Here is a 13,824-nt window from a genome sequence, read left to right on the forward strand (position 1 = left end):
AAAGGTTAGTTGTTCTATTTGAATTCTTTTTACTATATGTACACCTGATTGTAACATGTCCTAAACTTTTGAAGAGCAGTGTATAATGAAGGTAAAATTCAAAAATAAACATGTTTTTTATTATAATTTATTTGTGTCTTTTAAAATTTCAAAAGTGAGTTAGAATTGTAGGAATACTTAGCTGTAAAAAAATATTCTGCATTGTGAGACATTTGACTTGTCTTCTTTAAATATCTTATAATAAATAAACCCTCGCCTTGTTCCAACAATAATAAGAATAACCAAAACATTATGTCAAGCCAACCACACCAAATCTTACAATGCAGATATTTATATTCTTTTGAGAAGTTTAAAACACAAGAATATCTTTTATCCTCGCCATGCCTTACGGGATATCCCTCAATCATAAAAGAAATTTCTATAATATTTTTTTGTTTTATGCGTTCCATTTATGGAGCGGAAATTTTAGTCCCTCATTTGCTATGTTGGGGTCTTAACTAGAGCTTCTTTCATCATTTTTCGTTCTTCTTATTTCTATTTTCCCCTTCTTTTTATTTTTTTTCAAAAAATTTTTAAGTTTAATTTGTGTCATAGGAGGCTATAAGAATCCTCTCACCACAAGTGGTCTAAAAAAATACTTTAAGACGGCTAATATTGCCGGCTCGTATACATATCCTACAACTATAATTAGTTCTTATCCGCACGATACCTGTCATTTTTGTAATTTCTCATATTTTATTTTCCTTCTTCAAATATTAATCGTTGCGCGCGAGAGAGCGACTTCGTCAGAAGCGCGGCCTTTTCCCGGCTTTTTGTACTATTTATTAGTCATAATTGTAAGTAATTTTATATTCTAGAGCGGATACGGATATCTACACATATCTTAAAGTTTAATTAAAAACAAATTTCATTTTCGATATTTTGCTAACAATTATAGAGATATATACATATTTACTTCATTGTACGTATGGCCCACATATAACACAAGTTTATGCTCAAAAAAAGCACATCAAAAGACATTATATTAATTTGTGCATTGTGTGGATCAAACATCGCGTAGATAAATTAAGTGTTTATAAAATGACTGTAGCTTTGTTTTCAATACCGCACTTTTGGAAATACAAAACTCAGTAGAAGGAGAATTTAAAATTTTTTATTTTTAAAAATTTTCCCCGAGAAGAAGTTAACTGTTCAATCGCAAAAGAATACGATAATATCGTAAAGATTCTTAAAGGCATAGAAACAACAGTAACTGACAGCAAATATGCCAAGTTGTGGCGATATTCCCCGGTATATCATTTAAACACAGTGATTCTCTAAAGGGGATGTGTTTATATATCATTATGCTTTAAATTTTGCCAATCTGCCTTTATTGTAATGAAGAGCCCTTTTTTTTAGTATTGACACCTGTTTTCGTTTTTGTTCCTTTGATATGCGAACGAAATGAATCAGATGAACTTTTGGATATTTCCCATTTTGATACGCAATGGATTTTATAAATTGCTATAAAAAAAGAATATTTAAAAATTTTAATTAGAATTAATCAGAAACATTCAGATCATTTACTCTAATTACAGCTATAAGCAAGTCATTGAACGTCTTCCCCCGTGGAACCAGCCGTCTTACGAAGCATAAATTCATATAAATAGCCTTTCATAAATGTTCTTGAGTCCCAAATTGATTTCGTAGTATTTTCTTGCAGTGCATCCAACAACCTTTGATGCTTTGGGTATGAATATTTATATTTATATCGTTTAGGTCTACAAAGTTTTTCGGAAGATTAACGCTACTGAATATGTAATTTGAATCATTCGACAGAAAAGAAAAAGCGGCCCATTTGCCGCTCACTATATGGGTTCCGGGGGAGAATGTATCGTTTTATCAGAGGTTCTAGATTTGCTTTGCTTCCGTCCTTCACAACGAATAGCCTCGCTTTCTTTGTTCCACGTTCCACTATTCCGAATAACTACAGTTGATTCTTGAATCTTCCCCCGTGGTATTTTCTTTTAAAAAGCAAAGATTTGTCACTTTAGACTATCTTTGGCGCCCCGTTCTCGTTTATTCTTCCAACTTCACATTTCCTAACAAAAAAATTAACTGACATATTTCTATAAAAAAATAGCACCAATCTGATGTGGCATTCTCGCCGAGATTCAACTCTCTCCCCATTCGCAGTTAAATGTCTTTTTTACTCGATAATACATAAAGATAAACATACCTTCAAAATAACTCTGCAAGCGAACAGAGCGTTAAATTTTTTTTTCATGTGCATTGCATATTCAAATATAGCCGCTGGGCGTCTTTATTAAACTCATAGAATTCCTACACATATCACAGTGCATTCTATTTTTAAGTAAGCGTAGACCCACCAAATATTGCAAAATAGAGGGGTTGGTGCCACAAAACATTTACTAAATGCTTTCAATCGCAAAACTTCAATGATAAATCTTCTCAAAAACGTTTGTTTCGTATTCTTCCTCCTCTCCAAAAAAATGTATTTCCTTCCTTCTGCGACCATTGCTAAGGATAAAATAAAAGAAATTTAAATATTCTTTTTTTATATCGGGTCGAAATGACCATAGCGGGTTAAAATGGAAAAAACCAAAGTTTTTTCACATTTTGGGAATTAATCGATTTGATTACTAATTGTATAAGTTTTTTTTTTGCATGATTCCTGTCAAAAGTCGGATATTTTTTGTTTAACAAAAAAAATTATAAAATATTTTTTTAAAACTTTTACCCTTTAAATGAATTTACAAAAATGCAAAAAACCAATTATAAAGATGTCCCAAGATGAATTAATTACTTTTTTGCAAGACAATGATCTTATTGTGTTTGGCATGACGTGTGCAGAATGCGAGGACACATGGTTTTGAAAAAATATAATAAGGTGAAAGATAAAATGGCACGGGTACGTACATTCCCTTCCTGTAGCAGTTATAGAAAGTTTATATTAATAAGAAAAGGCGGTTTTGTGAAGGGGATTTAAATATAACCTTGGAAGATATTTTATTTGTATTAATTCCCCGGTCTTGTGATATTAAGCGACATTTAATATTAAATGTCGCGAGCCCAGCTCGCACATCGCATTTTTTGTTTACAAATTTTGAACGTCGATATTTTTTACATTATAGATGAGTCCATTTTTCCAAAACCAATACTTAAACACTTTTGTACAGGAATCGGAATCGAACCCGCAGATGCTTTTACATGTAACAAGATAAACCCAACTGCGATACTGTCACGTATATCTTATTAAAACTTTAAATAAATAATTTTACAAGTGGATTTTTGTTAAATAAAGATAGGCTGCAAAACATTCTAAATTCTGCAATATATTTAAGAACAAAGAAATTGAATTTTTTTAAATTCTTTATTTTTAGCTCTTAACGGTATCAGTTATAAATGATAAGGAGGAATATGATGCAACAATGGCTATCCTTTTAAAGTTGCCGTTTGAGACGAATTTATGTAAATACCAAGTCTTTAGGCTTCACAAGAAGGCGGAACACTTTCTTATACTTAATGACATGCTCTACTTAAATATTAGAGAAGGACTGTACAAAAAAGTGTTCTACAAGACTAGGGTCGATACCATGGCACTAGAGGTTAAAAGACTTTATGATACCAACCATTGGGCCATAATAGGATGTATGAATTATGTAAGGATTATTTCTTTACAATATCCAGAACTATTGTGAGAGATCTTGTTGCAGGCTGTAATACTTGTAAAACATCACAGCCTTTAAAGCAGAACGTGCCATTTAAGTATGTTACGGTGACCTACTGCTTTGAGCACATTATGATGGACTTAATCGACCTTAAGAGTTATAAAACAACAGACCAGGGTTTTTACTGGATACTTAATGTGATTGATGTTAATTTAAAATTTGAAAAGGCTTATTCACTTAAATCTAAAGCAGCTTTGGAAGTTAGCAATGCATTAGAATCACTTTTTCTGACTTTTGGTCCACTAAACTGTTTTACAATGTGACAATGGAAAGGAATTTTCTAATTCTGTGATTAACGATCTTTGTACTTGGTTTAACGTAAAATTGATTCATGGCAGAGTTAGACACCCGCAACCACAAGGTCAAATTGAACGCCTAAATCAAACATTAACGAGAGCCATAGCTAAACAAATGGATGCCAAAGATGAAAAAAACGTAAAGGAAGCATGTTGGATAAAGTATATTGATCTTGTTGTATATAACTACAACATTCCTGTTTATTCTGCCACTTGTAAATTGTCATTTGAACTTTTTACGGGCGCAAAGGGTTTAATACAGTCCTTAGTACTGAAAATGATGGTGTTATATTTTCTGATTTAGAAACAGATTCATGTAAAGAAAAAAAATAATAAAGAAGTTGTAAGTGAAGTTGAAGTAAGTATATGTGCTAAGTATCTTGCAAGAATTGATAAAAAGGCGATTTATAATTCTGTGTATAACTTTAATGCAGGTGAATATGTTTTTTCTAAAAAAAGACTTTGATGCTAACTAAGCAAACAAACGCTTAAAATTTGACCCATTTTTTCATCCTGCAGCTATAATAAAAAAAAATTTATCTGAGAATCGACTACTAATTGATCATGGAGATAGAACTGAGATAGTATCTATGACCAACGTAATAAAAAAACAATTAAAAGCAGTTTATTTTTGTGCTAAAAAAAATTATAATTTATATAATTCCGTACTTTTTTTTGAAAAAATTATTTTATGTTATCTAAATACAAAATTTAATGATAGCAATATCGCAATACAAATATTTTAAACTTCGGATACAGCAATACCTCTACACAAACCCATAAAAGGTATTTTTATCTTATTTTACAACTTAACTTTTTGTAAGCCTAGTAAATTGCAGCGTTTAAAATATCTCGTTTTCGATATAAAAGATTCTGCCGGGAATCGAACTATGTGCGGCCGTGGCTCGGGTGCGAGCTGGGCTCGCGACAATAAATAGCAGCCTTTTAAAATTCCTTTCCATAAACTAAGGTTAAAAGTGGGGATTATATTTATGCTTTTAAGAAATATGCATGCAAGCCTTGGTCTTTTGAATGGTACTAGAGCTATTGTAAAAGAGCTTCATAGAAATATATCTTGGGCAAGATCATTACTGGAAAGACAAAGGGATCTATTGTTGTTATTCTAAGAATTGACATGATTCTAAACAAAAGTGTGCTGCCATTTATTTTAAAGCGGAGGCAGTTTCCTGTGGTTGTGTCACATTCTATGGGCATTCACAAGGCACAGGGCAGTCATTCGAAAGTGTTGGGGTTTATTTGCCGAAGCATGTTTTTACCCATGGTCAATTATATGTCGTCTCTCAAGAGTAAGACGTGCGGAGCAATTGAAAATATTTCTTCCAAAAGGAGCAAAAGGCAAGACAAAGAATGTAATTTACAAGGCACTATTAACATATAATTAGAATTAAAAATAAGATTGTACGTTGAAGACATATAAAAATTATGCCGAAAAAAAAGACTCTTTAGCATACAAATAAAACAGACGAAAAAAACAAATTGCAACATTTCGTCCTCAAAACGAGGCGCTTTAGCTAGTCATCAATCATCAATATATATAAAAAGTTTGAATCTGAATATTTATTTATTTTTTAGCCCTTCTTTTTTTAAAATTTGTAAAATTCTAATAATTTTTTAAATACGAGTAGCATAAGTGTAGGCTTTATTTCTATAAGCATGAAACGGTGTTTTTGTGCATTTTTTCTTGCTTTTATTTAGTTATTACAATCTTATAAAAGGTGTATATAGCAAATTTTTATATATAATAAAAAAAGTCATTTTGTATTTAAAAAGAATAAGTACAGGCATAAAGCTCATTTAATTCATTTAAAATAAATGAATTCATAATATTTGTGATCCCGTTTCAAACGGGATAGCGCAAGCTAGTATAAAAATATTTTTTTAAAAAAATAGCCCTTAAAAGTAAAAATTAATCTATAATTAAATATGAATCAAATCATCAAAAGTATATACCTTCGTAATTTCTTTAAATTTATGTAAACCATCTATTTTATAATTTTCTCTAGGCTTTGTTTAAATTTTAAAATTTCTTTTAAGATTTTAATCTTAGTATTTTTGTTTTAACGATACTTACCCATTTCATTTAAATAGTCGCGATTGCACAAAATTATTAACAATTCTATTAAACTTGGATGAAAACCTTTAGCTTCTTTTTTAACGAATAATTAAAACTTTTTAACCATTATTAGTAAAAAAAATATCAAAGATAATTTTCTAATATAAATCATTATTTCCAAATATATATACAAATACCAATTATTATAATAATGATTTAAAAAATCGTTTACATTCTTCTGATCATACAAAAACTTGCTTTCCCTTACAATCAGTTAAAAAATTTTTCCCTTTCTTGTTCTACAATGAATAGAAGGCAAAGTGAACATTTAACAAAAATATAAATTTTTTACCTTCTCGATAAAGTTTACTCAATCCCAGCGCTTTTAATTTACGATATACTGCCCGAGAGTAATGAAAAAGACAGAATCTTATCGTCGTTTCACTTATAACATTCTCAATTGATAAATCAAAATCAATAATTAAATTATCTATATTATTTATGCCAGCATAGTCGTACAAAATGCCTATAACTGACTTATAAGAAGATTAACTTTTATCAGGAACAAGAAATATGCAAAAGGTAAATGTTTAGATTTAACAACAGTAAAAAATACCAAGAGTTGGTAAAATCCTTTAAACAGGTAAAAAAGTACCATACAATGCATAAAGTTTATGTTTTTTTGCTTCTAAAACACTCTTTTGTGTTTAAAGTCCAATCATTCGATGTTTTGAAATAAAATAATTGTCAAAATTAACAAACTTAGTGTCTGATCGGAAAAACATAGCTCATCGGGTATGTGATGGGCAAAAAAAAAGCATATTTTTAGTTTCAGTTTGTAAATTTCTATTCTCCTTTTTAAGTTATCAATAAAAGAGATTGTTTGTCGTTCTGAATCATCTAGAAGTATAGAGGCTGCACATATAATATCATTTGTCGTTTTTCTGGTAATTGTTGATTCTATTTGTATTTCTTCTTTAAAAGCAGACATTTAATTTTTGATGAAAAGGGGCTGCTATGGTTTTGTTCCTCTTCTTCAGAAATAACATTATTTGCGATTGCAACCTTGTAACTTCTATTATAGTTTTTAATAAGAGAAGACATTGTAATTTTATGTTTCCCTGTATATTTTCTATAGTATGTAAATCCTTTTAATATTGTCATTTCTCTTCCCTTTTCAATCAAAACTACAATAGGTTCAAAATTTTGCCTCGATATTTTAGATTGATACTCCATTTTTAAGGACTATTTTTTTTTACAAAATTATCTTGTAAGCTGACGAAAAATGCCGCGGTGGCGATATTTTCCGAGAACCTTTATAAGGAAAAAAAACTATGTGCGACTGTAGCTTGACACGAGATAAGCTTGCGACATTAGACAATACTTTACATTTTTTGTATTCAACCAATTTATTTTAGTAATTGTAATAAATAAAATTTTTTAACTTATTTAAAAGTATTTATTTATGGGGTATTCGCGAGAAATGCGCCCAGTGGCGCGGTACCCCCCTATAATGCTCACTGTTTTGCCGTTTGTTCCATCCGGTTCCTTAAAATAATAGTTGTTTTTATTGTATAAAGATTTATTTTTGTATTTCTTGCTCTCGCTACCTAAAATGTTTTCTTTTAGCATGACTCATGACAATTTTCTTATTTATAGTTTTTAAAGAAATATTTTAACCAATGAAAACTTAATAATAATTGTTATAAAGAAAGGAACAATTATTATACTTAAAAAATTGTGACCAATGGTTTTGTCACAAATTGTCTTAAACAAATAGTTATTAAAAGATGCATGTGGTTATTGACAATAATACCACAATTTACTATTTTTAAAAAATTATGTTTTTTTGATAAAAATTTAATTTATTTTGGGTTGATAAAATTTTGTTTTTAGTCCCCCTTATAGTTTAATGAAACTGAAAATAATATGTTTGTTTTTTGCTTATTTAAAATCTAGTAAAAACATTTATGACAATTTATTGGACATTGTTAAACAGAAAATTGAAACTAAAGACTATTATTTAATTGATTCAGAGAAAAAATACTACTATTTTGATACCTGTATTACCCTTAAGGAAATTGTTTTTTGGGAATGTAAACTAAATGCATTTGATTTTCGCTATGCTTTTCCCGTGTTTGATAGGGTTAAGTATAATACAGCAGATGAAGCAATTCAAGCGATTTGTGATTATCATCTTTCAAAAAATTTTAATATTCCAAAGAAATTTCCGACTTTATGTAAGATGAGGTTTTTAGAATTTGAGCATGATATTCAGTCTAAGCTTGAGAATTTTTTTTATAATGGGGTTGAACCCGATTTTTTTGCTAGATTATATGATAGTAACAAACAAAAACAAATAAGAGAGCTTTGTTTATTTTTTTCTCGAAATAGAATGATAGATCTTGACTTTTGCTTTTTTTCAGAAGAAAATCTTTCTGAAGACACTATCCAATGCTTTGAAGAAGAAAACAAGATGAAAATTTTTTTTCCTGTAAAAGTAAAAAATTTAGTGCTTTTTTTTAAAATTGACGTTAAAGATTTGTACACTGTAGAAGAACAATATACAAGTGAGTTAATAAAGTTACATAAAAATAACAGTAATAATAATATTTGTACAGAGATATGCGCTTTAATTACTAGAATTTTTACATTTTCTGATTTTTTGTCATATTTTAAATTATTAAATGATGTAAACGATAATCCTAGGAAAAGAAAATTTGGAAGAGAGTCATCATGTAATATTAAGAAGGAAATTTTTAATGTTAGATTTTTAGAAAAAGCTATATCTTTTGAAAATTTAAGTACATTGTTTTGTTATTCTTATGATAATCACTTAGAGATTGAGGAAAATTGTCAGCGCATTTCTGAAGAATATCAAGATTGCATTGAAATTTTTAAATTATCTACGAAAGCTAAGGCCTTTGATTTTGCGCAATACAAAATTATTTTTAACAAATGTAAAAGTGAAAATCTGCTAAATCACCTGTTATATAAAATCTGTGAAAGCCCAGGTTCTGGTTCTTATCTTATATTAATGCAAATTTTAGGCCATTATAAGATTTTAAACGTGAATGAAATTAATTTTTTTACGCGAAATATATATGAGAATAGTAGAAAGCAAATAATTATTTTTCTGCGACTTTTTTTTACTAAAGAAAAACTTTCTAAGATTCATTTTATGATGACATCGGAGAGTGAAGAAGCTAATAATTTGTTATATACTCTTATTTACAAAGAAGCTGAGGAGTATTTTAGTATTTATGAAAAGAGTGATATTTTTAATATTGAGTTTTTTAATGATATACGAAAGTTTTCTAATTTATATTTATGTCTGAATGAAATAACGTTATATGATTTTTATAGCATCTTAATTGGGAACTCACGATCTATAATTACATCGGGTGTGAAAACATTGTCACAATTATTTGAAAGTATAGCATTACTAACCAATTTAGACGTTAGATACAGCATAGGAGAAGAGCGTGTTTATTTTAATAAATTAAAAGCTAAGAAGATGTTTCAAATATTAAATATTGACGAACCCGAGAATTTAGAAAATTACGTTGAAAGTTTAATTAAATGATTTTAATTTATAAAACTAAAACTGTAGATTTTTATCTTGCCCTGAAGGGTAATAACAAACTTGTCTATATTATAAAAAATGTAAATCAAAATATTTATTTATTTTTTAACCCTTCTTTTTAAAATTTGTAAAATATTTTTTTATAGGCGGTAACACTATGGCAAAGTTTTATTTATTTGTATCCTTTTTGTCGTATTTATAAACAAACTTTTAAGAATATAGACACAGTAAAAGTTAATTTGTAGTAAAATACTAAATTTATTAAAAAAAGAATTATTACAATGACATACTATACATTTTGAAAAAATTATATAAACTAATATAATTCCGAAATCCCGTTTTAAACGGGATAGCGTCAGCTAGTCTATATATATAAAAGTTTGAATCTGAATATTTATTTTTTTTTAACCTTTCTTTTATAAAAATTTTTAAAATTATTTTTATAAATAAAAGCAGCATAAGTGTGGGGTTTATTTTTCTAAGCACAGAACGATGTTTTGGTGCATTTTTCCTCGCTTTAATTTAGTTAAAATAAACTTATACAAGGTGTTCTATTTCAAATTTTAATTAATATATATAAAAAGCCATTTTTATTAAAAATAATGATTAATGCATAAAGGTGCATTAAATTTAACAAAAGAAAAGAACACACATTATATTTGTGATCCCGTTGAAAACGGGATAGCGCAGGCTAGTCTATATGTATAAAAAGTTTGAATCAAAATATTTATTTATTTTTTAACCCTTCTCTATTAAAAATTTGTAAACTTAATTAATTTTATTGGATTAGTTATTTTATGTACAGCGCGATACTTTTGTGATTTTCTTTAGTTTTATTTGTTTATTCGAACTGTAAAGAAATAGGTACGCAAATTTATCTATAGTAAAAGAAGGTAAATGTTGAGCTTTAGCACAAAAAGAGTTGCTACAACGACATACTATACATTTAAAAAAGCAAATCAAGGAACATCAAATTCAAAATCATGCTTAAAACTGGATAGCACTAGCTAGTCAATATATATAAAAAGTTTAAATTTGAACATTTATGCATATTTAGTACTTTTTTTAAAAAATTGTAAAAATCTGGGATAGGAGTGCATTCACCTCCTGGTCAAAAAAATTAAAAAATACTTAAAAATTTAATTAAAGGCAAAAAATTTTTCAGCAACATGGCTTTCTCTAAACATAAGATCTAATAGAATTTTCTTTACTGTTCTATATTCATTTCTTTTTTGGTTTTTATATAATATTTAAGCTTTTCTCTACATTTTAACGTGCTAAGTTTCAACACCAGATATCGGATCAACGAAATTATACTTATGACAAACACTATTAGTAATGTATTAACTAAACTTTGCAAGACTGTTTAAGCTTTTAATTCATCAGAATATATAATATTTCCTGGAATCAAAATCTCATTAATAATAGAAGGAATTACATCAACAGATCGAGATTCAACAATTGTCACATACTCCAAAGCTGACTTATATGATGCATTAACGATACAAAAACACCAACGAGACGGGTACGGCCTTTCTTTGTGGCTTTTTACAGCACAGTTTATTTTTGTTTTATCTATCCGAGCGGAAATAACACTGGTCTTTCTACAAAAATATACTTATTTTATCAACAACAATATCCTGAATTTGCGTCATTGATCGTTTGCCTGTTTCATTATATTCTGAGATCTTATTAATTCTTATTTCGTGTGCATAATTTAATTTATACTGCAATTTAAATAGTTTTTATTTACTTTAGAATTTATGATTCAAAAACCGGACCTAGTTGTTTTAGCTGCATGATAATGATCACAACTATACAAAATACGGTGTTCGATTAAAAAATATAATATAGTATATTTTATCTTAAAAGATTATTGTTTATATTAAACAGTAAAAGATTTCAAGTTTCTAAAATATAACAATAAACTAAGTTAAAATTTAATAAAATCGTAATTTTTTATTCTACTAATTAATATTATAAAAATCAATTTGTTAATTATTTAATTACAGAAAGGCAAAATCATCAAAATATTTACTTCCTCTAGTTTTTTTTCAAAAACAAATCTAGTCTCACTTCTCTATCAACATAGACTCGCTTTCTTTCAAGTCTCATGTTTAACTTATCTTGTAGAAAAGATTTTATTTTTAAAACGTCTTATATATTTTTTAATTACCTATTATCAAATTAAATTATTCTGTCTCAGTTTTTGTGCTGCTAATTCTAAATAAAACAATAATAGGTTAGCATTATTTTCAAAATTATCAAAGTTTTCGGGGGGGGGGGCATTATTGGTAGAAACGCATTCTGTATGTATAACTTATAAATTTGCAGCCAATCCCAAGGTCTGATTTGTATATGCCATAGGATTAAGATGCTTCATTCTTGCGTTACGCAAAATTCTAGCAATCTGATCAAACAACCCCAACGCCTTAAAAATATTACTATTTACTCCTCATAAGTGAAAAACCAACATTTCTAGGTTCTTGGACCCAGTATTTGTTTGCTCTTTTATGTTTCCTTTTATCGGTTTACGAACAGCCAACTCTATTTCTGGAAGAAGATTATGACAAGATGCAACACTAAATGAATCAATATTTAAAGCATAATTGAAAGTGAAAAAACCAGACGCCGAACACGCCTTATTTATACATCTACATCGATAATTTCGCGGTTAATCCATTTTTTTTTCATAAACATATTTATTTTTACCAATAATTTGAACCATTCTTTCCTGGCTTTTCTTAATAATTCTCATTATAAGGATTAAAAAATAAAAAAAACTTTTTTTTAGTCATAAAAATTGAAATTTTTAACTAGATATTCCAAAATTGTTCATTTTTAGTCAAGTTTCATTTAAACAATTTGTCAAAAAATTCTATTAAATAATTTCTTCAAGTTCAGAAAATGTTATTTAAGGGTAAAAAAATAAAAAAACGAGATGCATAAGCCCCTGCCCGAGGGGCGTATGGCACCCTGACTTAGATTTATTTACAGACTAAAAAAAGCTATTAAATTGAATATTTTAAAATATTTTTTTGTTTTTATTTTTCTGGGGTTAAATTGTTTTTAAAAAAATTGAGTATTTTAGTCCATAACCGCTTTTACTAGTTTATTGTTGAAAATGTAGCATTTACAGTACAATTTGCATTAAGACATCTTAAATAAGTTGCACAAATATTTCCTTTCTCGTATATCCAAATTTTTAATTATTTAATAACTTGTATTTTATTATTTTCTAAAAGCATATCAAAAATAAAATTTCAGCTTAAAATTTTTTAAAAAAATTAGGTTTTCGAGGCATCACACTAGAATATATCTTAAAAAAGAGTGTTTAATTAAAAAATTTAATATTGTAAAAATTTCATATAGAGGTTGTCAACAATTTCTGCATTTTCAGTATAGAATTTTAAATCTGCATGCATGTATTTAAATTGTTTTTTTAAACATCCAAGATACCTCATTAATTCATCTCCCTTCTTAAGATCAAAATTCAGATCTTTGTAAATTATTTTTTCTACTAAAATAATCATTTCTAAAAAACTTAAATCCGAAAATAAAGTTGAAAATTTATATTTTTGATATTTAAACCTATCGTCAAAATAAGACTGTTCAATCAACTTTTCAAATTCAATAAATTTGCAATCATTGATAAAGGTAAAAACTTGCATTGTAAAATTAAGAACTTTTACTATCACAATATAACCATGCTGTGATATTCGTTGATACCTAAGTTGTTTAAAAATATTTGAAATACAATCAATAATGCGTATATTCACTTCGTGGATTCTAATGTGAAACTCAAAATCTATTGTTCCAAAATCTAACTCAACCTCATTTGGAATATTAAAAGTATCTAAAATGTAAATATTGCTAAATTCAGGCTTTTTTTTTGCTTCCATTAAATCTTCAAGCTTTTTTTCAAGTTTGCTAAATAAGTTTTCAAGTTCTTGCTCGTCGTTATCGTGCAAAATTGTATTATAAGGTGCTGCTAAAAATGAATGATTACAACTAGGACAATTTATAAAAATGAGCTTTTTAAAGACATCATCTGTATTTGTATTGGCAATAATAGCGTATGAACTTACGACATTACCATTATTATTTTTTAAAGTTTCAAGAAAATTTAAATCTACA

At 28.0% G+C, this 13,824-nt stretch overlaps 5 protein-coding genes across 5 annotated transcripts; 2 read left to right on the top strand and 3 right to left on the bottom strand.

Annotated features, from left to right (window-relative positions):
* Positions 1 to 140: 140 nt before the first annotated feature.
* On the bottom strand, positions 141 to 449 carry AAJ76_92000449 (hypothetical protein; the record flags this gene model as incomplete). Its single annotated transcript, XM_024476650.1, has 1 exon — positions 141 to 449. The coding sequence occupies one exon, from the start codon at positions 447 to 449 to the stop codon at positions 141 to 143; it is 309 nt and encodes a 102-aa protein (XP_024330002.1).
* A 2,298-nt stretch (positions 450 to 2,747) lies between these two features.
* Positions 2,748 to 2,876, top strand: AAJ76_920002748 (hypothetical protein; the record flags this gene model as incomplete). The annotated part of the gene is made up of 1 exon (XM_024476649.1): positions 2,748 to 2,876. The coding sequence occupies one exon, from the start codon at positions 2,748 to 2,750 to the stop codon at positions 2,874 to 2,876; it is 129 nt and encodes a 42-aa protein (XP_024330003.1).
* Positions 2,877 to 7,061: 4,185 nt separating this feature from the next.
* On the bottom strand, positions 7,062 to 7,337 carry AAJ76_920007337 (hypothetical protein; the record flags this gene model as incomplete). The annotated part of the gene is made up of 1 exon (XM_024476651.1): positions 7,062 to 7,337. The coding sequence occupies one exon, from the start codon at positions 7,335 to 7,337 to the stop codon at positions 7,062 to 7,064; it is 276 nt and encodes a 91-aa protein (XP_024330004.1).
* Positions 7,338 to 8,013: 676 nt separating this feature from the next.
* On the top strand, positions 8,014 to 9,687 carry AAJ76_920008014 (hypothetical protein; the record flags this gene model as incomplete). The annotated part of the gene is made up of 1 exon (XM_024476652.1): positions 8,014 to 9,687. The coding sequence occupies one exon, from the start codon at positions 8,014 to 8,016 to the stop codon at positions 9,685 to 9,687; it is 1,674 nt and encodes a 557-aa protein (XP_024330005.1).
* A 3,347-nt stretch (positions 9,688 to 13,034) lies between these two features.
* AAJ76_9200013823 (hypothetical protein) lies at positions 13,035 to 13,824 on the bottom strand (the record flags this gene model as incomplete). Its single annotated transcript, XM_024476648.1, has 1 exon — positions 13,035 to 13,824. A coding segment is annotated over one exon (790 nt), but the record flags the coding sequence as incomplete, so codon positions are not given.

Source organism: Vairimorpha ceranae (assembly GCF_000988165.1).
Source record: "Vairimorpha ceranae strain PA08 1199 chromosome Unknown NODE_92, whole genome shotgun sequence".
NCBI classification, from domain to species: domain Eukaryota; kingdom Fungi; phylum Microsporidia; family Nosematidae; genus Vairimorpha; species Vairimorpha ceranae.